The 26,388-nt window shown below is 35.1% G+C and overlaps 1 protein-coding gene across 6 annotated transcripts in view; it reads right to left on the bottom strand.

Moving 5' to 3' along the window:
* The window catches only part of CNTN6 (contactin 6), a 306,119-nt gene that overhangs the window by 58,610 nt on the left and 221,121 nt on the right, over positions 1–26,388 (bottom strand). For all 6 annotated transcript variants that reach the window (XR_007723159.1, XM_050778571.1, XM_050778569.1 and 3 more), the window contains 4 exons: positions 19,908–20,092; positions 15,819–15,955; positions 14,189–14,318; positions 11,800–11,950 (listed from right to left, as the gene is read on the bottom strand). Coding sequence is in view for 5 of the 6 variants with exons in the window: in XM_050778571.1 (XP_050634528.1) it covers positions 11,800–11,950; positions 14,189–14,318; positions 15,819–15,955; positions 19,908–20,092 (603 nt within the window). In the remaining variant the exon portion in view is untranslated. The remainder of the gene's footprint in view (positions 1–11,799; positions 11,951–14,188; positions 14,319–15,818; positions 15,956–19,907; positions 20,093–26,388) is intronic.

The raw sequence follows: 26,388 nt of genomic DNA, 5'->3' as shown, positions 1-26,388 counted from the left end.
AGAAAAAGGGAAAGATAAAGTGTCTCCATTCGTTGCAGCATTTTGGGATGCCTGAGAAAACACAAAAGATAATTAATACAGATTCATATGCTAACATGCCTTACAGCCCAAGTAAATCAAAAGAAAAGATGAGAAAGTACGAAGTTGGCAAAGGATACAAAAATTTGTGAATGCAGGACTTTAAAGAAACAAATTAAAACAAAACAAAACAAAACAAAAAAAACAAAAACAAAAAACTATGCTCCCAAAGTAACTAGAGGAGAACCAATTGAAAATACAGTGGAGGAGAGAGTTATGCAGAACATAATGGAGAATTCTGAACATTGTGAGGACATTCTGGCTATGCTATTATTACATTTATGACTATGAACCTATTGTGTGATTTCCTCAGGGCTTTGAAGTTTTATAAATGTAAAGTTGTTTCTGCTGAAAACTTTGGGATAGACAGATGAGATTCAAGTCAGATGACCTTAAACTAGCAATTTGAACCTTAAGGTTCTCAGCTTCCTTCACATATAAAAAGGCAAGAGAACGGGACTGGAACACTAATGATTATTAATCTTTTCACTCCAGCTCCCTGTAATCTGGTGATTTCAGGACACGAGTATCTGAAAACTTGAGTATCAAGATTGAACACGGTTTTGAAAGTGAAGGATGCTAGCGGAATTTCTAATCCTGGATTCCCTTTGGCTACTGAATTATAGCATTCCTCAGAGTCTACAAAACTAGGTTTACAAAAGTGGCTGAGGATAGGGGACCAAACTGGGTATGACACTTTGTCTGTTAACTTTAATTCTTTCTTCTTAGTTATAATATACAGTTTTATACCTATTTTAATTCCTTTGTGGAGCTTAGCGACTTTATACCTGTTTATTGAATTTGCATATCTATCTCTCCATGTCATCAAAAATTACATTGTATGTTACATTAAAAATCCAATCAGTCAGCCGGGAGCAGTGGCTCATGCCTGTAATCCCAGCACTTTGGGAGGCCGAAGTGGGCGGATCACGACGTCAGGAGATCGAGACCATCCTGGCTAACACGGTGAAACCCCGTCTCTACTAAAAAATAGAAAAAATTAGCTGGGCCTGGTGGCGGACACCTGTAAGTCCCAATAACTCGGGAGGCTGAGGCAGGAGAATGGCGTGAACCTGGGAGGCAGAGCTTACAATGAGCCGAGATCGCGCCACTGCACTCCAGCCTGGGCAACAGATCGAGACTCCGTCTCAAAAAAATAAAAAATAAATAAATAAAATAAAAAAAAAATAAAAAAATCCAATCAGTCTTTCGAACACTGTGTATTCAGTATGCTGTGCCACTGAAAGGACTGATTTTTTTTGTATTGATGTGAATAAATAAGACTCCCATCGTTCAGTATTTGGACAACATGTTGATTTATTCTATACCTTTTAGCGACATAAAGATAGAGCTTTACCTTACATATCATTATTTGCAGAAGTTTTTTTAGTATAACTGCGAAGAAACAAAAAAAATGTGTATATTGTGAAGGACTGCCTTTAGTTCCACAGATGGACACTATAATTCACCAGAAATCTAATTAAAATCCTGCAGTGTGATGTTTAAGATTATACAAGGCTTTGGAGTCAGATCTTCTCAGAACTGAATGTTTTTCTGTCACTTACTGGTTGCAGTATGATACTTAACTTCTCTAAGCCTTAGTTTTACTCATTTAAAAATATGAATAAATGCCTCATGTAGGTATGTTGTAAAAATTCAATGAAATGATGTATCAAATATCTTAACACATTATCTGCCCTTGATGGATACCATATAAATGGATATATCATCATCATTATTATTCTTATATAGTGAAACTCAGGGTTAAATATGGGGACGATAGATTTCTGGCTGTATTTGGTTAATTTAATTGGAGACAGAATTAAAATATATGTTATTAGGTACATCCAAGCATTCCTTGAGTAGTTGAAGAGTCAATTCTTGGATGCTTCACAAAATAATTTGAGTCTCCTTTACTGCATTTAGAGGACTCATGGGAGAAATGTGTCTTGTATTGAGGAAGGGAAATCTGTACCCAAAATTCTGAAATGACACCAAGTCTGGATACCAAATACAGAGTAAGACAGTTGCATAATAAGCCTGTACCTCCTACTTTTCTCTTCCAGGAAAAATTTTCACTCACTCTTCAACTGCCAGCTCAGTTACCTCCAACCTGTTGAAGCCTTTCTAGACTCCTGTAAGCCAAGTTAGTGAATTGCCCTCATTCTCTTCACGTTCACCACGTGTTAGTGGTGACACATACCCCAGTGTCTCGGAGCTGTGGACTTGTCTGTCTTCCCCAGGAGACTCTGAGCTCATTCAAATGTATAAACCCAGAATCTTTCACAAGGCCTGTCAAATTGGTTTGCCACTGTACTTATAAATATATGAATAGTTTGACAAGCCACCCTTGAGACTCACATTTGTCACTTCAAATTAGTAGTCCTCAAACTATGCTCCCTGGAGAGCTAGGGGATTTCTAGGGCACACCATGGAGCTTTAGGATGAGAGGAAATGAAGAGGGCATTGAGTGGGGTTCTGGTTCTCCCTCCAGGACATTAGCCAGATTAGTGCAATTTTATCTGTGGTATGAAAGGTTTTCTTACATAAATTTAATTTGAAAAAAAAATTTTTTAAGTTCTACTATGGAAAAAAAGAAAAATAAAATTGAAAAATTCCAGTCAGTGGCTAAGAAAAGAAAAAGTGCTCTGACAGCTTCACTGCTTGTTTAGAAGATATTAACAAGACTGACTTCTACATTGTTACTCCAGCTTTTATTTCTTCACCTGGATTGTCATAGACAGCAATTCTCTTTCTAATGATGTATTTATTTATTTTTTAAATACACTCACTGGCATTAGAAGGTGTGGGTGTAACAAATATCTGTCATCAACCATTTTCTTTTTAAGTAAATGTAAAAGGACATTATACTTTAAAATATATCAAGTAACCACTTCATTTCTCAAAAATCAAACCAAGAACAAAGGTCATTTGTACAAATTACATGAATAATTGACCTTTTCTGTCTATAAAATTATTGCTGTTGAATATTTATGTACAATTTTGAAGATACAAATGTCACTCAGAAATTAGAAGCAAGAGGTAAAAGTAAGTAGACAACATTCTAGAGCCAATTATATTCATATTTTCAAAAAGTGAGATAACTAAGGATTTACATCTCTTCAACAGTGAAATAGAATGAACGGCTGAACTGTTAGGATAGGAAGCAAAGTTCTGGGGTGGAACAGAGATCAAATGAAGCACATTTCTATTTAAGCCGGTATGTATGTACCAAACCAGTGCTCCTCTAGGTGGTATTCAACAACTTCAGCCTCTCTTGAAGGCAGAGGGAGTGAACTTACACAAATTCAGATTCCTTAACCTATTCCACACCTACTAAATCAAAATCATGGCCACGGCTCTGGGATCTGCATTTTCCACAAGATTCTTATGGTGTATGATCAAATTTGAAACTGATATAGCAGCCCATGAATTCACAGCCACTCTACAAGGAAGCCTACCTATTTTCTGTTGTAAGATACTGTTTAAGAATTTATAAGATGTTATTTATTTTGTGAAACTTCTTTGCTTTCTCCTATTTACCCTTGGTTGAAAGCCACAGGATGTCATTACCCATCATGAAAACATAGGAGAGGGACTACAGCAGTAATAGACCAACACAAGGTAGCGGGGTAAAACAGCACACATCGGCTTATGCAGGCTGGATTTAAAGGCAGGATTTATATCTTTAATGAACCGGAGCTTTTTCAGACCATTGCAGTCGGGTGGTTCTGCAGGCACTGTGTGAAAGGTGAGTGCCCCAGACCAGTGGAGGTCAGTGGGGATAAAGAAAGGAGAATTGGATGGCAAGAGGGGAAAATGAAAACAAGACTGACAGGGGCACACACAGGATTTTAGCTTGTTACATCTTCATGTGACACAGGCAAGACTATCAGATGGCTCTTGACATCTTCAACATGTATTCCCTTGGAAAGACTCACCTTAACAAGGCTCTCAGGAGTTGAGTACGAACGATTTAAAATTTTATTACAAAGAGGCAGCACAGAGGGGAGATTGTAATAAGCCTAGCATTATGCAGACTGTCATTCTTCCTTAAATATGGGAACATATGGTTCATTTGCCTATTTGATACTCATGCTACCTGATGTACTAAGCACTATTACATTAAGTAGTTGGTGATACAAAATAAAATTAAGTTATTTGCTTGTTCCATTAGGAAGCTCTGCAAAGAGAAGGAAGGGATAGAGAAGCCTGCTTTGCAGTTACTGCATCATGGTTAATGTTGCCTTGAAAAGGCATGTGCAACGGAGATATTTTATTAAGACTGAGCACTTGCAGGTAAAGGCAAAAGCAAAAGGAACAGCAATAATTTAGAAGGTAGATATTGTAAAATATATAGAGAAGTGTCAGACAGGGAGGAAAGATCATATAATTGGCTGTCTTGCATTCAGGCAGCCAGAATCCCGTTAGCTGGTGCCTCCACAAGATAAGATGATCGGAAAAAACCTCCAATAAGAAAATGTAATGGTAGCTAAGTATTGGGCAATGGCTGTGTAACTAGAAGAACTGCTTTGTCTATATGACTTAGCTATGAGAAGAATAAAGACAAACTAATTTTTTTCTGTTCCTTTTCTGTTTCAGGCATTATGCGAACGGTTTTCAAACAAGTCTTCCCAAGGGGACCTTTGTACGCATGAAGAAATGAAAGATCCAGTGACTTGCTCAATAACTAGAACTTCTTTCTTGTCACAGGAAATTCCTGCTCCTTTCTCTCATTGTTCTTTCTCCGTCATTTCCTTCTCTCTTACTTTGGCTTCCTTCTCCCGCTTTCCACGTTCCCTACCATCTTTACACCTTCCTTGTGTAGTTCTCACACGATGGAATAGGGTGCCCAAGAGGAAGGTGTCTGGGCATTGTGGAGCCAGGCAGGTGGAAGTGCAGTGGATCTGCTCTAAATTTGAGGTTTGAAGGCAAAAATATTGAAGAAGCACCGCTTGTTCAATAATTGAATAAGATTCCAATTCACCTAATGGGTTCACTCTTTCCTACCAGGTACATGCATTTGCCAAGTGCCCAGGGCCACACAGGTTTTAACAGCAGCATTATTATAGGATAAATCACACAGAATGCATGATTTGATAACACCTGTCTGCAAATATATATACTTGGGGTAAGCAGGTAAAGGTAATGGAATTGGTTCCCAGAGAGTCCAGCTGTCCGCTTATTTCAGTTCTGGGGAATATGATCACATTCTGAAATCAATTGCCAAGGGGTAGAATCGTTATAATTGAGTTAGTTTGATTCTCTGTAAATTTTAAAATGCTTTTGTATTTAACTTTTTGAGATTACTAGGTTAAAAATGATATGAATTTAATCATATAATCGGTGACAACTGTGATCCTGAGAAATATATCTGAATAGGAAAAAAAAATGTGCTTTAATGTTCTGAGATATGTAAAGTGCCTGGTACACCATCTAGCATATAGAAGGTGCTTAAAGTGGTTATCATCATTATTAACAAGAATTTTTCTGACTTTTAGCTGAATTTTATTTTATTTATTTAATTTTAAGAAATCAGGACAAAGTACAGTAGACGTTTTTTAGGAAAATGGGAGAAAATACTGTCAATTACTTATAGATTCAGTTTTTTTGTTTGTTTGTTTTTTGAAACAGGGTCTCCCTCTGTTACCCAGGCTGGAGTGCAGTGGCACAATCATGGCTCACTGTAGCCTCAACATCCTGGGCTCAAGTTATTCTCCCACTTCAACACCCCCACATCTCAACCATTAGCTGGCACCACAGGGTTGTGCCACCATGTCCCAGCTCATTTCATTTTTTTCTTTTTTTGCAGAGACATGGTCTTAGTATGTTGCCCAGGCTGGTCTCGAACTCCTGAGCTCAAGCAGTCCTTCTACCTTGGCCTCCCAAAGTGCTGGGATTATAGGCATGAGCCACTGCACTCGACCAGATTCAATTGTATAATACTATTCTTCCAGTAATAGGACCAAATTTCTTTTCTCCATCTCTTTGTTTTTATTGTTGCTAGCTTGTATGTCTACTATGAGCAAATCCCAGGTAATTCAGGCATTGTATTTAACGCTGCCTGTCAGAGAACAGCATTGAACTGTCTCTCCTGTGGGGTAACATTTCCTATTAAATTCAGGAGGTGATTCCTGAATAGGTGGCCAGCAGTCACTGGGCATAAGGAGACAAATCTAGGACTTTGATTTCTGTCAGTTCACTTGCTAAGTAGATCCACAAGGAAAAAAAAGAAGTGATTAATCAAACTTAGCAGATGTGGAATTGATTCCCTCAGTTGCCTGAGAATGCCTTGCAGAGATAAACTTAATCTGTATTCATCCTGATTTTCCATGGTTGTTCCTTGATTGCCAGAGGTAAACACGCACAACTGGGATATGCATACAAGTTACGATGACAGCAATAAATACATCCAATGTAGCAGTGTGTGTACAGCTCACCTGTCTTTCCACACACACTATTTGAGTCTCATATAACCTCACCAGAGAGACAAGTACTATTTTCTCTGAAATGAACCAATTGAGAACCTGTGAAGTTAAAGGACTTGCTAGAAGTTATCAACTAAGAAGTAGAATCGGGACTTTAACCCATATCTTTGACTTCAAATAGCTTTAAAGAAAAACATTATCATAAGAAAGGGCAAGAAGCATGTTATATGTCATGCGGCTATCTGGCTTAACATTTTATCCCCAGCACCCAATTAGGTTATAATAGGTGTTCAGCAAATATTTGCAAAATGAATGAAGGAATTAATAAATGAATAATAATACCATCGGTCTATTAATTATTAAAAATTTTGGCTTAGCTGAAAAATCTCTAAAGTTAGTTAAACAAATTAAATTTTAACTTTTATTAATTTAGCAACACATAAAATATTTATTGAATGGGTGCTATATTCCAGGTTTGTGGTGGATGCTAGGCCTATAACGGTGAATTAAAGAATGGTGCTTGGTGCCTTCATGGAGCTTACAGCCTAGCTGATAGGGCTCTCTGTAAACTCTGAATCCATCCAACCGAATCATTTTAGCTGTTTTGACAGTTCACAGCAATTGCCATGTTTGGCTCAGTCACTTGGTCACCCAAGCAAATCATTAAAACATATATAAAGTTATAACTAAGATAGAACTTTCAATTTCAACCTCCTGGGCTACAGTTTGCTATTGATTTCTAAAATGTAATCTCTGTGCAAGCAGACACTACATGAATATAGTGTTTCGTATTTCTTAAAGTTGTTTTCATATTATTTCATCTTAAGATAAATCCAGGAAACAGTGGCCAAAAAAAAAAAAAAAAAAAAAAAGGGGGAGTCTAGCAATTTTACTCAAGGTCATGCCACTTATCAGTGATGGATCTGAGACCACAACCCGTGTTTTCTAATTCCCAGTGCTTCCTGGTTCTCCTGCAGGAATATGCCTTTTGCTTCTCTTCAATATAAGTGCTATTTCTAAACCACTGGTGGGTCTACAAAGAATGAGACAGATGCTGCATGACCATTCATTCCTAGCAGGAAACCAGGCAGTCTTCGGACTCTGTAATGCCATCTACCTATTTTTGGCTCAAGAAATACTTTTCTCTTCTGACGGGCTGCTATAAATATAGATCCTTGCTTTAGGAACAGAACTCTTAAAACAGCCAAGACTTCAGTTATGGCACATAGGCTAATAAGAAATATGTTCACTGTATTGAGAAATGTTACTTAATCTGAATTAACACATCAAATTACGTTGAATCATGTGACAACAGCCTTTCAAAAACGGAAGAGCTGAGCGTGTTCTCCATTATCCATAGAGAGGAAAAGACGTGAATACAGAGATGGAAGACTTGGCACCAAGTCTAAGCTTCTTCACTTACTAGCTGTGTGATGGAAGCTGTTTCAATTCATGTAAGACTAGAAGAAATTGTCAAAATATATATACTGCCACCCTTTTTTATAAGTCAGCAATTCAGTCTGATTACTTTGAATAGGTTTCTTTAGAGCCCTCTCAACCATCTCTAGGTAGTTATACTTTATTGGCTGCAAGAGTTAGTGACAATGAAATTTCAAAGTAGACAGTACCATATAGAAGTTTTATAACAGAAACTAAAAATGTGCATTTCCTCACATAGGTATTTCCAAGGTCAAGAACTAGAAACTATTTCTACTTGGAATCATTGTAAAATTTTGAACTTTTTTCTATATCTGACTCTTTCATTCTTTGTATATATACAACTGTGTCATGTTTTAACAGAGGTATGAGATGGTAGAAGTGATATATATCTATATATATAGCTATTTGAGTGAAATAATCTGTCCGGTGTGGCATTAAAAAATGTGTACTGGGCTCAGTGTTCTGTGTTTGAGTTTAGGATTTTGCACTGTAAATTCAGAAAATGGGCTACAGTATCTCTAGTGCTCCTTTCAAATATAGCATTGAACAGTGTGTGTACACATGCAATAACCCTTGCATTTGTAATCAGATCTAAAGATAAATTGCCCAGTCAGCCTTTATGCACAATACTCTGTCCCTGACTCCTAATATATTTAATTTTGTTTGCTTTGGAAATCTGATGCCAATTCCTAAATACCCATCTACCCACACATACATTCATACGTACATACTCAATCAAATAAACTTCTTTATGTATTCAAATATAAGAAAACATGTTTTGTGAAATTAATTGCTATTTTAATATTGTCTTCGCCAAAGGCTTTCTTTAATATTGTCTTCTTAAAGGCATGACAATTTGAAATCTAAATGTAACTACTTTGCTAGGAGTTAGGATCTGTTCTGTCAACATTCTTGAAAAAGAAGAGGGGATTCTGATCAGGGAAAAAAGAATTTGGCTACCATCTAATGGTTCGGACCAAAGATGTAGAAGAAATAATCAACCTTGGTCCTGAACAGGCTTGAAGAAACCATTTGAATTTCTCTCCTCTTTTAGGAAAATGAAGTACTTCTAATTCATTTTATATATGAAGGTCTATAGAAGACAAATGACTTGCCCAAAGTAATGCTCTCAATAGGGTGCAGGCTGAAATCTTTTTAGTATATCACACCACATCTATAGTAAACAGCAGTGCCCCTTCTTGCCCTTCCTGCTTCCTCTCTTTCTTTCTTTCCCCCTCTTTCCCTTCCTTCCTTCCTTCCTTCCTTCCTTCCTTCCTTCCTTCCTTCCTTCCTTCCTTCCTTCCTTCCTTCCTTCCTCTCTTTTCTTTCTTTTTTATCACTACTCTAATTTTTTACCTCGATCTGTTTGGAAGTCCCATGATAAGACTATAAAAAAAGCAATAGGCCAACACAAACAGAAGCATAGATGCTGTTTTTCTCAACAAACAGCTTGAAGCCATGCACTTAATAAAGCCAGTCAGATCAGATGGCAACAAAAGAAGGGACAGGCTAGAAAGTGTGCAGGACATAGACTCATGGAGTTGACTGTGCGACCTTTTGAAAATTACTGCTCAGTGTAATCTCTACCAGGTGGAGATGTAGTGACTGTAATTACTACATTCTGCTACAGCTCAATTATTTTCAACTTTTAAGAATGCACAGTCAGGAGATTGTTTGTTTGTATGTATGTATGTTTTCTTTTGTTAAGACCTGCAGTGAAACCCTAAAGCAATGAAAGGATAGAATGAAAGAATAATGTATAAATAGAACTCACAGGGTTCATTCCCTTAATCACAGAGAGACAATGCTGAACTGATACGACTATTAGTAACTGTGGTGAGGTTAAAATGACCCCAAATTTATTCTATATGGGGCAAAACAAAATAAAACAAAAACCTGAAAGGTTTTTAAAAAGCAATTTCCCTCGTGCTTTTTTTTTCTTATTATCTTAGCTTTTTTTTTTTCTCATTATCTTAGCTTTACTCAAATTCTCCTCTTCCTTTACTTTCTCATTCCCACATACTTTGCGTTTGGACCTTTAAAGGCTGTGGAAGGTAAATGTCATCATTCTGCTCTTTGGGTGAGTTACTTTATTAAATGAGTCACAGTTAATCAATTTGTCCAGACTCTCAGTACAAGGTGCTGTGTTTGATACTGCAGGATCTCTTATGCAGTAAGAGATTTCTGTTCCACAGCAGTGTATTCAAACCTTGATTCGATTTTAGGAATGAATGCAGAAACATTTAAAAAGAATTCACAACTAAATCTGTTGGGAGCAAATCTCCCAGGCAATGCACACAGAAGAGACCCAACCTGAGTCAGGACAACAGGTTCCCTTTCACCTTTTCTTTCACCTTAGTTCTGAAGCACCTGTTCTTATGTCTTGAGGATTTCCCCAAGAACAGCCTTTCTGTAAAGCTGGCAACACCTTACATATTCACCCTTTTTGATTCATTCATTTATTCCACAGATATTTATTAAGTTTTGGTTCTGTGCCAAGGCACAGGACATACAAAGATAAATTTGACATAATTCCTGTCCTGGGAAAAGCTTTAGTCCAGGGATGTAAAGAAATGTAGAGAATAAAGAAAGAAAGAATGCCCTAGAATGGGGCTCTCTGGTGTACACCTCATTCTGTAAATGGAAAGGTTCTTCAAGGCAACAGTTATAACCATGAAGGGACTCTACACAAATCACAGAGACCCTGATTTTGTTTGTTTTAACCTGTTATCTTTCTTCATTGGTCACAAATGAAATCTTGGGATTAGAAGTGATAAAATGATGTCCCTGCATTTTTTTTCTGGCATGGGAGATTCAACACCAGAATGTAGATTTCTAGCTTTCTCTGAAACACTGGAAGTTCTACAAACCTAGTTCTACTTTCCCACAAGACAACCAGAATTTGGAGTTGTGACTTTCCCTTTTAGTTATGGAACTCACTTTCTAGTCCTTCACAGTCATTTCTTCCGAGACTCACGATTGTCATTTTTTAACACACTTTAGTTGTCCTTTCTTTCATCTGGCTTTTTAACCTGTCTGTACTGGTATACATATAAGTCATGGAACATATGATGCTGAAGAAGAGCTCCTTGAACTAAAGGAACTATTTTTATATCTTTAACACAATGGCTCGTTCACATTAGGATTTAATAGCATATCTGATTATATAGTAACACATGTGAGTCATTAACAGAGAGCAGCATCTGTGGTCTAGTCACCTCATGTATACAAGGCTCTACAGTACAATAGAATAAAATCTATTACAAGTAGAGAAAAACATCTGCTTTTTTTTTTTTTTTTTTTTTTGTCAAACTCTCCTGGAAAACATGCCAGTGCTGACCTAGGGTTTCTCAACTGCATCCATTATGGAAGGAAATCTCTCTTCTTTCTCTACAGGAACCTCTCTACATTTCTTCATGTGGTGAATTCATTTTGTCATGGGGTGAACACCTGTGTGACTATTTAAAAACCACAACACCAGGTGTGTGCCAATGAGTGTCTCTCTCCTTTGCGAAATGTTCTTCGCACTGATTTCTCAGCAGGCTGGGTTGGGAAAAAGCCTTCAAACTGAATGTAGAAAAAGGTCTTAAAAGATTTTTTTGAATCTATCTATTACAAGTGCATGTGCTGAAAATATTGCAGCTCACTTATACAAACAGGTCTTCATTTTATCAGATCCTTTTGTTTTTTACTATTTTACTATGATGAGAAGAATGTTGGCATCTCTGGGTATACCACTGAAAGTTTATCATAAAAGAGAAAATTTTGAAAGGCCTATACTAAAACCTAAAAATTTGGAAGATGTTATATTATAAACACTTAAGAATATTTTTAAAAATAAAGATTGGTTTACCTTTTGCTTTGTCTAAGGGTCTCCGTTCCTCTTTTCCAAGAGATAGCTGCCCTGGGAAAAGCATTTGGTTTGCATTCGATAACAATATCCCCACCAACTTGAACAAATGAATTTTTTTTAACTGGACTTTTGGAGAAATCTGGAGCTGAGGCTAAAAACAAAATTAAAAACAAAATTGTTTAATTACTCAGTTAATATGTAGTGAATCCAGGAGTGACTCACTATGTTAGACAGAATCTAATATTTATAGCTGTAACCTCTTTTCAAGTTACTTGGCTCAAGGTGTTCTCAGACCAAATATTGACTTAATATTTTAGAGTTTATGTTTTGTTTGTAAAATGAACATGACAATAGATATTGCCTTAGGAAGTTAGTGTGGAGATGAAATGATGTAACAGTTGCAGGGGACTATAGTATAGTGCCTGGCACAAAGTATAGGCTCAATAAATGCAACTTATTTTTGTTTTGTTGGTGGTCATTGCAATAGTAAAAGCAAGTTGGTAGGGAGGAGGCAAGTTTGACAAAGTCACTTTTCTGATAGCATTTGCAATAAAGAGGATTAAGTTGGTTTCATAAGAGGCCAAAGAAGGAATTTTAATCCTGACCACGAAAGTCTATTCCAGCCAAAACAATGATCATATATGTCATATACATATATATGATTAATCAGAAACACACATACATACACACATATATACCTGTATACACATACACGTATACCCATATATACCTGTATACACATACATGTATACCTATATATACCTGTATACACATACATGTATATGTGTGTGTGTTTCTGATTCATTATGTATGTATATAAGTCATGGAACATATGATGTTGAAGAAACACACACATACATGTATACACACATATATATACACACATATATATGTGATTTATATTATATATATATCAATGTGATTTATTGATTCATTGATATTTTATTGCGGTTAACACTGATATAAATCAGAAATATTTTATTGCTATTAGCAAAAAAATACTATTGAAAAAATCAGAAATACCATATCACTATGTCGGCTTTTTACCCACTAAATAAATGTTGAACAAATGCCAGTTCATAAGGACCAGAAATTATTAGGCTATCAGGGTGCATCTAAATCTTTCCAACTTCATGAATGTTGGAATCCATGTGTCCAGTCTCCATTTCTAACTTAAAGCTCAAGCGAAATGAAGTTCTTTCAGATACGCCATACTTTCTTGCTTCTGGGCTTTTCAGATGTTGCTTCTCTGCCCTTCACCTTACTGATGCATATTTTTACTTCTGACCTTAGATTAAAGGGAAGGTCCTCAATTTAAGTTATGTTCAACTTGTCATGTGCCATAATAGCAACTCCTCAATTCTTAGCCATAAGAATTGCCACACTTTAAATCTGACACTTTTTTTCTCTTTGAAATTATAGGTTGAGTGAAGATAAAGATCACTTCATCTTGGTATGGCTCAGTACATAATAATGTTCATTCAAACAGTAGTGATAGAAAAAATGAACAAATGAATGAGTACTCATCACCCATAAGCTCATAAAACTTTGTGTCTTGTTGTTTGATCCTTCCTCTCTTTTATCTCCTTTGTTCTTCCTACCACTAAGAAAGCCTTGGGTTGGAAACTATCAGTGAGTCATTTATTGCGGCAGATACCACTGGTTGGATTTCCCAAAATATCATTCTCAAATTGCTTTAATCTCAGCACTTTCCACTATAGGGACTTATTTTTCTACCTCCTCTTGTTGTTTGGATGGTCATGTGACAGAACTCTAGTTAATGACATAAAAACGTTTGCTGTGGAAGCTAAGGAAAATTCTGCTTTTCTAATAAAAGAGATAAATGCAATTAGTTCCGTAACCTCTCTCTTCTGTCTTGAGCATAGACATGATTTCTGTAACTAGAGCAGCCATCTTGAAAGCATGAGGCTTTGATTCTGAAGGAAAGGTGTAAAGAATAACATTGTCAAGTTGAGGTGCCATACCCGGCAGCCAATGACCCTCTTGTTAAGAGATAAAATAAATCACTGTCTCTTTTAGTCACTGTGAATTGTAATTTTTTTATTACTTTTTAATTTGTAGCTGAAAATATTCCCAATAGATATTCTTTGAGTTATACTCAAAAATTCATGCTAGAATCAGCTTTGGAAGAGCTTCCTCTGGTTTGGATGCACCCAATGGTGGGTTTTCTTCTCAAGCCCCAGTGCATTGCCCAAGCAGGATAATAATTACCACCTTGAACTTTTTAAAAAGCTAATTTAGACATTTCCCATTATTTGATGGGACAGCAATTTCTAATTTACAAAAAAAAAAAAGGGTTGGGATTATGTATAATTACAGCTTGTTTAAATGTCATTTTGAATTTGTTGGTTGTAAATGAATGACTTACCTAAAACTCTCAATTCAGCATTTGCATAAATTATCTGATATTTGTTTTCTGCAGCACATTGGTAGACACCAGAATCTGACACATTCAGCATCGTTATGATGAGCGTCCCGTTTTCTATTTGAATTCTCTCCTAATAAAGGAAAAGGCATATAAAGATGCTAGTATGTTAATATAGCATCCTCTTAACCAGGATATGTTATTAAACAACATTTGTGTATATATATGAGATCTGATATTTTGATGTATTAATACACTACTAGATCCTGAGCAGCATTTTTAAGTTTAAAAAATGAAAATATGTTTAGGATAATGTTAGTGGTTACTAGTGTGTTTTATGTTATCTCATTTCTTTGACAATTGACATACTTTGCATAAAATGTATGTTAACTTTCTGTTATTTGGTATACATAATAATTTGGAATACTCCGCCATCCTAATTATTCCAGAAAACATGCTTAACAATAATGTTAGATATGTATATCATGACTAGAACATCGTCTGGGCTTTCCATTTTCCAAAAGTTTCAAAAACATTTGAAATGTGATGATGTGATAATTTTCTAGTTGAGTCCTGAGTTGGAGTAGCTAAATCCTTCCTTTCTACAGCCTACTATAAAGTGTGCCTGAACAGCCAAAATCTGTTACAGAACCCCATTTGGGGTATAGAAATACAATTTCGAGTGCACATAATGACATAGTTAATAGTGCAAATATAACTTAAGACTAAATATTTCAAGGTATATATTACCATACTCCAAGGAAAAGGAAAATAGGCTGGAGGAAACAGAATGCTCTATGCAAAAGGCATGCAGGAAAAAATTTTCACTGATGCTGAAACAAAGAACAGCATTATATTCAGCTTCCAAACAACAGATGTTCTTTGTGTCTCTGGCTATGCCTACATGTGCAAAGTAAAATAGAGAATTAACACAATTATCTGGATAATGTATTAGGTAAAAAACAACTCTTTCATTTTCTAGATGTTGTAGAAGAAAGTATGCTTTAAAATGAGAAATGTGGGTAACTGCCTTTGTTATTTACTTTCCTAGGAGTTTAAAGACAGTCGTCAGTGTTCATAAAAGCAAGATATTGGGTAGTGACTAAGAGATTGGGTCCTGATATCAGACCAAAATAAAAGTTTAAAATGCTAATTCTAACATTTACTAGCTGCTGTGTGACCTTAAACAGTGGTCTAACCTCTCTGAACTAATTTTCTTCATCTATATAAAAGAAGAATAACTGTATCTCTCTCATAATGTTTTCATCAGGGTGATGATGCAATAAAATAATGCATGGAAAAATATTTAACACAGGGCTTGGCTCATATGAGAGTTCAATAAAAATTATCTGTGTCGATGATGACGATGATGATCATATTTAAATGTGAATCTATTACTGACTGTGTGATTTTGTGAAAGTTATTTGTCTTGTCTACACGTATTTTTATCTTTTGAAAGATGGGTTACTTTGCAAGTTAATTTAAGGATTAAGTAAGTCAGTGTATGCATCCTTTCCTGGAACACACTAAAGACTCCATTAATATTAGCTGTTTCTGTTAGTTACTAGTACTGTTAGTAACAAAATTTACCTAGCAGAGTAGGTAAACTTTTACTATCAACATAGTTGCTTACCTCTGGGTTGAGTCGTTCGCCATTTTTTAACCACGTGTACCAAGGGTTTGGCTTTCCACTAGCTTTACATTTCCAGAGCAAGTTGTCATAGATAGAGAGGTATGTATTTTGGATTTTCTGTTCCCATTCTGGAGGAGCTGTTTCAAAAAGGCAAGTGCAACTGTTTGGTAAGACAATTATCCAAGACATTATGCTACATTCCAAGGGTTATAGAGATCAGAAGGACCAGGCTAACTGGGTCCAGTTGGATTGCACACACATGATTTGAGGGACGGGAAATGCAGGAGCTTCAATGTGGGGTGACAGAAATCCTGTTGCAAATATCATTGGGCATTTGGCTCAAGTTAAATGTTTGTCATCTGTCATTTTGCTGCACCTGTATAACAACTTGGGAGCTGTGGGAAAAGGGCAAAATGTAGAACAGGGCCAAGGAATAAATCCGTGCTAAATATTAGAACATAGGTCAAGTTAGAAAACGTATATCAGATCTGAACCTGTGTAATAAATCTGAAAGTTCAGTGATTATATTTGTTCTAAACTAAAAGTAATAAATCTGTATCTATTTCAGACACAATTACAACTCAGTACCTTGAAGCATAAATCAAACATGAGCCTCCTTGCATTTTGGTAGAAAGATAATCCAGTATTCTTTCTTCCTAGATAAAACTCTTGACAAGGAATGTGAACATTTGGGGTTTTATACAGGTTCAGTATCTTACTTTAATTCTGGGTGTGAGTTTTCCAAATTTTCTTTAATTTGAGAAAGTTCTTCATAGTACTAAGGCAACAAGCAACTGGCATAATTGATGTGAAAGTAAGATTGCATTATTTTTACCATCATTTATGGAAACAGGCAGGTTGGAAATTAAATGTTCTCACATGAATATCTCTTTCATAAACTGGAAACTTCATGGAGGTGCCAATTAATCCCTCTCCTTTATTTAGTTCTATCCTTGGATATATAGAAGTATATAATGCTTCCTTTGGACTCTCAGGCTGTGGCAAGCCAGATGCTTTATATTTGTAACTGCACTTAATTCCCTCTATAACCTTTCAGTGGATTCTTGCAGAGATGTTAGGTAACCTGTTCAAGATGACATGGTAGAAAACAGGGAAGCCAAAATTTGAACCCTAAAAGCAGAGCCTAAGTAAAGGGCTTGAGTTCCACATGTTTATTTGACAATGCCAAGGGAAAAGTATAAGGAAGAAAAGATAGTCACAGGGAAGGAAAAAAAAGTCAATGCAAGGATGAGTTATTGAGTTGACCACCAACATGATCCATTTTTCTCCATCTTTTGCCAACTTCAAAGCAGTCTTTACGAGCTGTCTACCCAGGAAAATAAAGGGGGATCATTTAGTTGCCATCCATGGTCATCTAATGGTAGTACAGGTGTAAACTACTGGCACATCCAAACTGTGTATGCTTAAATGCTGAGTAGACTCGCGAAGGAGCCAAAGAAAACCCAGAACAGAAAACAAGATGTACTTAGTAGTTTGGCACCTGAGACAACACTCTTTCAGGTTACACCTACAAAACACAGTGCTGAACTGGTCACTGTAGCAATGGCTGAGGTAAGAAGTAGGACCAAGAGGATTTAAAATTGTATACAACATGAAACCCAAGTCTGTCTGATTTCTAGTTTTTCTACTGCAAAACCTGCCTTCACCAAGACAGAAGACCCTTCAATGAGCCTACAAATGAGTAAAAGAAATTATTATGTCTCTGGGTGGTGGGAACTAAGCCTAGGATTACCTCTTGTGGAAATCAGGACAACTTCCAGTTATAGAATATGCTTCCTGCAGCCTTGAGGGACAAATCAAGGTAAAACTTAGAAGAACTAGGTGTATTGATGAAATTGAATCATGTTTCTGGGTATTATTAACAAAATTATATGATTCATAGGTATTTGTTTAGAAATTGTTCTAATATATGTTTGACCTGGGAAAAGAAATGCATGCTCATACATAATTTCACATAACTTAAAAAGGTTTCAGATATATTTGATTTTATGCTTAATGCAATAATTGTAGCTTTAGAACACATTTATTTATTTAATGTGCACATTCTTTGGATGATTAAAATTCTGGAGAGCAAAGTTTTAAATTTTCAACTAGGTAGGAAATTCATGGGAGAAGATGCTTAGGATTTTGGGTCTACCACAGAGGTTTGAGTTTTAGATATTTTTTCTGCCATGTTGACTGGTTATAAAAAGCCACTTACCTCCTCTGAACATGTTCTGTTTTCTATGATGAATAATACTTTAGAGATTTTGTTTGGAGATTATAAAAATACAACATAGATGGATATATAATATTACTTGGCTCTGAATTATAACGTAAACACAGCAATATAACTGAGACTGGGAGATTCTTTTCTTGAATTTCTCAGTTATTCAATTCTGAGGTAACTGAGTCAGTAATCCTCTTTTCTTTTGAGAGAACTTCAGAAAGTAAATTAATACATGACTTAGAAGCATAATGATTATGTTATTGACCAAGTATCCATTATTACCCCACAAGGACCATTTCAGGCTCATTAAATGGCTAATTTGGTTGTGGTGAGGTATAGTACAATGAACTTAGACCACCATGTTGAAATGCTATGGCAGAGTCCAGTTTCAGAAGACCTTTCAAGGTTCTGATCTTGAATCTGACAATCACTATCTGTCAGATCCTGCACAATTAACTCGAGGTTTTTTTGCCTATAGTATCACTGAACATTGTTTCTACCTCTTAAGATTAATCTTAAGATTTCTACTTCTTAAGATTAAGAATTCTATAAATTAATATTTGTAAAATTGCTATGTAAGCTAACATTTGCTATATCAGTATAGAGAAAAGTACTTTATCATTGATTTCCAGTTTATGGATACCTTTGTGTTCTGGTTCATCTCTTGATTATATCTTTGTCTATTATATATAAAATGGAAAATATTTCTTTAAAACTAGCCAAAGCATTCAGTATCTTCATTCTACTAAAACTCCCATTTGTATCCTATTTTATTTACAAAGGATACTAAATTCCAAAGACTTTCCTTTAAAGTGTAGGTACTATTGAAAAAAATATATTGTTTTTCTTGGCTAGCTTTGCTAAAACTGTAAGAGAATAATGAGTAGGAAATTATATTCTATATATAAAATAGTAGTTTTCATTGCAGGGTAAAGTTGGAAATTCTAAAGAAAATGGAAAATAATATTACAGACACACAATATGTTCTCCCCACGGGCACTCAATCAACATTCCAATGGGATAATTACAGTATCCTAGATTTTTCTAGTTATTATACACACATATTTTCTCCAATTACTTTATCATTGATTATAAACATGTCACATAGGAAAGTATTTTTGGCCATATATCAATACTTTTAAAAAATTATCTAATACAGATATATTAAATTTATCAAAGAAGTTAAAGATATTTTAATAGTATACAGCATTTTGAGAATTCTGAGGTATATTTTATTGTTTACTTAACGTAAGTAAGAGAAAATTTCAATCCTGGGTGAAAGAAGACACGAAGACAGCTTTTAGATAATATATGCATTCATCATCTCTCTTAAGTTTATGAGAGCTTTTTGTAACTGAGACAAACATAATTTTAAATAATGTAATCACCTTATTTTTATATTACCTACTTAAGAGTAGACAAAATATGAAAAATAGAAACAAATATTATAAACCACCATGCAGTATTATATTTTTCCTATCAATTTTGTCCTTCATTTATTAATTCTACTTAGAATTAGAATCAAGATTGCTATAATCTGCTGCAGAATGTTTTATGGGAAATATATGGAGTTTATGCTACCTTTTATTATAAACTTTTATGGCTTTAACATGACACTGCTGATATTTTCAAGGCAATTATAATAAACAATAGCATTCATAGACCATGCTAAAATTAAAACCGTATTTTAAAGGTGGTCATTCCCAGCTGCTAATCATTGTATTAAGCATCTAAACCTGGAAATATGCCTTCCTTATTTCTCCCATGACACTTGTTCACAACATGCTAATGACTTCCACAATTTATTATGAGGGGCATTACCAAATATTTTATATACATTTGAAATTCAATTAGCTCACCATAAAAAATGAGTTGACCCTTTGCAAGGTTTCTTCCTCGAAGGTTACTTGCAATACACTCATAAGAGCCTTCATCTTCTTGTTGAAAGTTCGGGATTTCAAGGATAGCTTGGGATTTGCTGTACTTGACTTTCCCTGGCAACGGGCTCCCGTCCAACCTTCTCCAACTAATATCAGGGACTGGACTAAACAGTTATACCTCATTAGAATAGAAGATGGTTTAGTCTTTATGACAGCAGAATAAAAGAAGAGCATCCTTACAAATAACTCTCAAGAAAAATATTCTATCCATCTGTTGTATTATGACTAGTTTCCAGATCATGCAATCATTCACCATTCACTCAATCAGTCATTTATTTAACACTTTATTAAGTGCCTGCCATATGCAAGTCACTGTGCTATGTTCAGGGAAAATACTGGTGAATAAAATAGACATGTCCTCTGCCCTTATGTTGCTTACAGACTAGTGGGAAAACATACCATAAACAAATAATAAAAACAAGTACACTTGCAAACTGCAATAACCAAAACAAAAGAAACAGGGTGCAGAGATAGTAACAAGATTATGTCAATTTATTTTAGTGCTCGAGGGAATTATTTGTGAGAACATGATATTTAAGACTAGGCAGGCTTTATACATATATTTATAGTTTCTAAGGCAAAAATGTAAAGTATTCCAGAACTAAAGTGGTACTAATAGATAACTGAAGACATGTGATGAGTGAGGTAAATTATCCGGGGAAAACAGCACTATAAAACAGACCCATATGAATGGGTAAATAGGCTGTATGATCCTCAAAAAAAGTACTTATTGATACACTATTTTAAAAAAATAAAATAAAGATGGATTTACATCACATCCTGTCACCTGTTATAAAGAATTTGTAAATAAAGTTACCTAATGAATATGAATTTAGTTTACTTTCTCATATCTATTATTTTTAGTCTAATATGGGTATCTTTTGAGGGAGCAAAAACACATGTTATAATAAATGAAACTAAGTGTTTAACAGTAAGGGATGAATTTAGAAATTAATGGTTTAGAAGGGATAATGTAAGAATGGGCAGGCTGCAAGCAAAGTTCCAGAAGGAAAATATTCACTACTAAACTAATGATTTGTAATACGAATCCCCAGTCTGTTCACATTAATATCTCTCCTTTCCTCCTGTCAAATCATTTTTCATTCCCTTATAGATTTTTAGATGATTTAAATAATTCTATTATAATTATATTTCAAATTAATAATAATAATGGTAGTAAGTCATTTGGCAAAGTCAGCTGGTAAACCTTGAAGAAGAGGCAGAATTTCTTCAAGTCAGCAGAAGGAATGTGGGAGACACATTCAATTACATGCAGTGTTTGGCAAATAAAGATTTGGAGAGTTTGAGCAGTAAACAACTGCACAAAGCTGGGGATGTCTCAGTAGAAGCTTCAAGCAAGAAAACTTATGAAGCCTTACACATTTTTATTGGAAAAACTTATGATCCTCTTGTGTACATCAAGGATAAAGTACAAGGATAGAAATCACATGCGCTCAAACATATTTGTCAGAAAATGTGCTACAAATCAATGTTTGATTCATCTATGATATTCAGAATTAACATACAATTACAGTGAAAACTTGAATTTTGAATTGTCTTAAGTACAAAATAAATAATTATCATATACTAAGTTTTTGTCCTTTTAAAAAGCCTTGCCACTTACCACAAACTTAAGTTGACATTTCAGTAAATTGGTATATTCTTGGCAACAATTAACCTCAGGTAACTGATGTTCTTTTTCATTCATTTTATGGCATACTAACCAATAAGAATGAAATTCTAGAAGGAACTTTATTCACATAGATATTCATAATGTCTAGTGAATTTTATAGGATATGAGGTTTTATTCAACTAAAAATACATATGTTGTATGTATTGCACGTGAAGTTTTTATCTATAGGTAGTTGTGATATAAATGTCTTTTATTTTATTTTATTTTCTGCTCTCTGCTTATTTCTAGTTTTCATTATTTTCCTACAATGAGCATGCATTACCAGTGTAATAAAAATTTTCTAAGAAAGTTTTTTTTACAAAGAAAAAATAGAGCTCTAATATTGGTCTGAATTCATGATCCTTCATCTTTTTACGACAGCAAATCTCTGAGATTTATTACAAATACATGCAAAGTATCCAACTGAAAAAGCTTTTAATCTAAAACATTCAGACAAAATATAAGTGAAAATAGTGTATATTTCCCACTGCTCTTAGTTCTTTATGTTGATTGTGAAGACAGAAGTCATTTTTGTATGTAACTAAATACCTAAGTAATTGAACATTTTTACAATTATGATAACTGTAATAATATTACAACAAATAGCTACCTTATATGCATATATTGTGCAGACTCACAGTACCTGTACAATACATAGTACCAAGTTCTCTGTATCTGTATAATATGTACATATAATTTCACTCACTTTTCCTAAAGCTAAAGAGGTAGAGCTGGGATTCATTTTCAGGTTTTCTCGAAGTAGAAGTTACAAGTATAATTCAAAGGAATACTGATTTCACAGCTATTGTGTTAGGTTGGTGCAAAAGTAATTGCAGTTTTTGCCATTAAAAGTCATGGCAAAAGTAAGATTACTTTTACACAAACCTAATTGGATCATTCCCCTTGCATCCTAGGTATCTGTTACTTTACAAAAGTGGATCTCCATTTTAAGTGGCCCAATTGTTTGGGTGTAAAGAGAATTCCACCTTTTCCAAAGAAAAATAACTCAGTGACAACATTAAAGTCTTACTGGACAAGCATTTTTTCCCCTTCATAGGACAAATGGAGTATCTTATTTAGATATACTTTTCTTAGAGGAGTAATGTAGCAGAAAATGTCAATGCTGGACTCATATCCCTTGTAATTCCTCTTCTGCCCCAGATTCCTATGTACTTTGCACCCTTAAGAGCCAGTACATGTTATCTCTTTTTTGGACACTGTGCTCAAGCTGCTATAGCTAACTTATCTTCGCAAAGAGAGAACTGAAAGTACCTAGGTATTTACATGCCCCCAGGAGCACTTAACCAATAACTGACTGGCTTCTAGGATATAACTTCTCCAGCTCCCATGCCCCTAGTTGTGAGACAACTCTAGGTGTGACCTGTATTCTCTCCAGAGCTATAGGATTGAGTCAAATTTACCTTCTGTGGAACTTTGCTTGACACTGTATTGAGCTTGGCTACTGTCTCCTCCCTGCCCCACTTCCCTCTTTTCCTGTGGGTTCTTTCTGAAAACTCGTCTAATAAATCACTTTCAAAAAATTATACTTTCAGGGTCTGCCTCTTAAAAATTCAATTAATTAGAATTCCCGATAGGCTCTAATCATGTGCTAGTTTAGTTACAATACCAACTGTAGGAAACCTTAAATATTTCTTACTATAGTATTTTTATATAGGCATTAGACACACATCAAAATGGAAGTCTAGAGAATTGAACATGAATGGCATATAGGACAAAAAAAAATTAGTAGTAGAACCATTGTGAAAAACCATGAATTGTGGAACATATGTTGAGAACTTATTGCTCTGCAGAGCTACAATCACACCAGAATGATAGCAAAAGGTAAGAAATGCAAGGGACATGAGGCTTAAAAGAGACATGAAAATCTCACTTAAAAAAGAAACTCCTCTAGAATTTTCTCTTTCCTTTCTCTCTCTCTCTTTTTCTTTCTTTCTTTCTTTCTCTTTCTTTCTTTCTTTCTCTCTTTTCTTTCTTTCTTTTTCTTTCTTTTTCTTTCTTTCTTTCTTTCTTTCTTTCTTTCTTTCTTTCTTTCTTTCTTTCTTTCTTTCCTTCCTTCCTTCCTCCCTCCCTCCCTCCCTCCCTCCCTCCCTCCCTCCTTTCTTTCTTTCTTTCTTTCTTTCTTTCTTTCTTTCTTTCTTTCTTTCTTTCTTTCTTTCTTTCTTTCTTTCTTCCTTCCTTCCTTCCTTCCTCAATTGTGTTTGGAGTTGTAAGTCTGATAAACCATTCAATTAAGAGGAAGGTTATAAGATTCAGGGTACGGTACTGGGCTTTAAAAGTTATATTGTTCAATTTTGAAGAAATTTACAAGAATTAATGTCCTGGATTCTAAATCTGCAGAGGGCATGTGTTTGCCTTTTTTTTAACCCGCATTTTTATTTTCCTTAGAGAACCCAATCCTCCCCATCTCATTTGAGTTGGGCTGACCACACCTCTGGCATTAAGTGAGAGCATATAATTCAGGTCTTGCCATGAGAGGCTCATAGGGCATAGCCACCTTGACTAGACAAACATCGGGTTGAAGACAAACCAACCAGAGACGATTAGACTCAGTTCAGGGACTGCTTGCAGAATGGCTCTTGAAGAGGATCTCTCTCTCCACTGAGGTTTTTTGAGACAGTGAGGTATAAACTCCAAGATTCTAGTCAACAGTTTTCCACCAAATACAGAAAGCATCTCTGAAACCCAAAGCTAACACAGAGGAAAGAATACCTAACTCAGGTCATGCTTGATGCCCTACCCCCAAAAACAAACAAGCAAAAACCTTTTTGAACATTTCAATTAGCCAATATATTCTTTTTTTCTTAAATCCATTTTGAGTCATTTTCCTGCTATATTCATCCAGAAAGGACCTGACAAATAGATTCTGAATGACTCAGTTCAAATGCTAGCCAGGTTAGTTTCTATCTGTGTGATTGACTTATGTGATATGGTGGATTCCTCCTGAATATTATAGTGTATACTCTAGATATTTTAGAATCCTCACAGCAAAAAAAAAAAAAAAAAAAAAAAAACAAATTATAAAAAAATAATGATAAAAACCTTTTAAATAAGAAAAGTCTAATCAAGTGAATTTTGTGGCAATAGTTTGTGTTAACAAAATTTTTAATGGGAGAAAAGTCAAGCAGGTTTATACAATTTCACAGTTCCTAATTAAATGTTGAGTTTTTTTCAGCTCAGTTATATAACTGCTAAATCTGAATGCCATGTTCTTCTTGCTTATCGTTGGTAATGTAAGGTACAGAGGCAGAAAGAATAAATGCAAAACATGGGTTATTTAAAAATATGTATGCATTTTAATGAACAATTCCCATTTCATCCCAGAATTTCTTATGAAGACACTAAGTAAACTGCTTCAGATTTGACACAATTTCTCTTTTCTGAAGCCATCCTAAATGGACAGTGGGTGGGAAAAACTGGAATCAATGAAAAATAAAATTACTTTAGTAGCGAGCTTTAATGTTTTAATGTAAGTGTATTTTTCCATGAGATACCATTCTGTGTAAATAATAATAACAATTACAATAAGGTTTACTAGTATAATACTATGTATGTAGTAAAGAGAGAAATGTGGCTATCATCCTTAGCTACATTTTGTTGCACATTTATGAGCAAGAATCTTCTTTACATGGTTTGGATCTATGTCCCTGCCCAAATCTCATGTTAAAATGTAATCCCCAGTGTTGAAGGTGGAGTCTGATGGGAGGTGGTTGGATCATGGGGGTGGATCATTCATGAATGGTTTAGCACCATTCCCTTGGTGCTGTTCTCATAATAGTGAGTGAGTTATTGTGAGATATGATTCTTTAAAAGTGTGTAGCACCTTCCCTCTCTCTCTCTTCCTTTTGCTCCAGCCATGTAGGACATGCCTGCTTCCCCTTTACTTTCTACCATGATTGTAAGTTTCCTGAGGCCTCCCAGAAGCAGAGGCTGTTATGCTTCCTGTACAGCCTGCAGAACTGTGAACCAATTCAAACTCTTTTCTTTATAAATTACCCAGTCCCTGGTATTTCTTTATAGCAGTGCAAGAATATATTAATACACCTCTCATTTACAGCATGGTAATTAGTAATAGTACATAATTCATAGGCTTATTGTGAGGATTAATGTAATTCATGTCACATGCTTATCACACTGCCTGGCACATATTAAACAATATGTTTGAGTGTTCAATTAATGAAAATATTTTAAGATTATTATAATGTGATTACAATCATTTCAAAACCAATAATTTTATTTGCATGTATTTGCCTTTCACCCTCTGTTAAGGACTCCATATGACCATGCATTTGATATAAACTAATTTATGAATCATTTATACACTGAAATCAGATCTCCACACTATTAATGAAATGGCTACATTTCATTAATTACACACTGAGTGTGTGTAAATTTCCTGTGTCTCACCATTTAATGTCCTAGCTGCTATGGAGATACAATCTTGATTATAGTAGTCATGTTCATTTCATCATGACAAAGGCAGGAATCTTTCAGGTGAGACATGGATGCATGGCTGTGGAGGACCTTTTTCTTTAGCGTGGTTAATCATCTACTACCATTTCATTAGGGAAGAAAGCAATTAGAAAGTGCTCTCCAAACAGAAGAAAATTGGTGTAGGAAAATTAGATATTTTAAAATAATATTAATAACCATTAACTGAGTACTTACTATATACCAGGCATTGTGACAGATGACTTCCATATGTCATTT

This window comes from Macaca thibetana, chromosome 2, assembly GCF_024542745.1.
Source record: "Macaca thibetana thibetana isolate TM-01 chromosome 2, ASM2454274v1, whole genome shotgun sequence".
NCBI classification, from domain to species: domain Eukaryota; kingdom Metazoa; phylum Chordata; class Mammalia; order Primates; family Cercopithecidae; genus Macaca; species Macaca thibetana.
The sequence above is the reverse complement of the archived record's forward strand: the minus strand, read 5'-3'. Positions and strand labels throughout refer to the sequence as shown.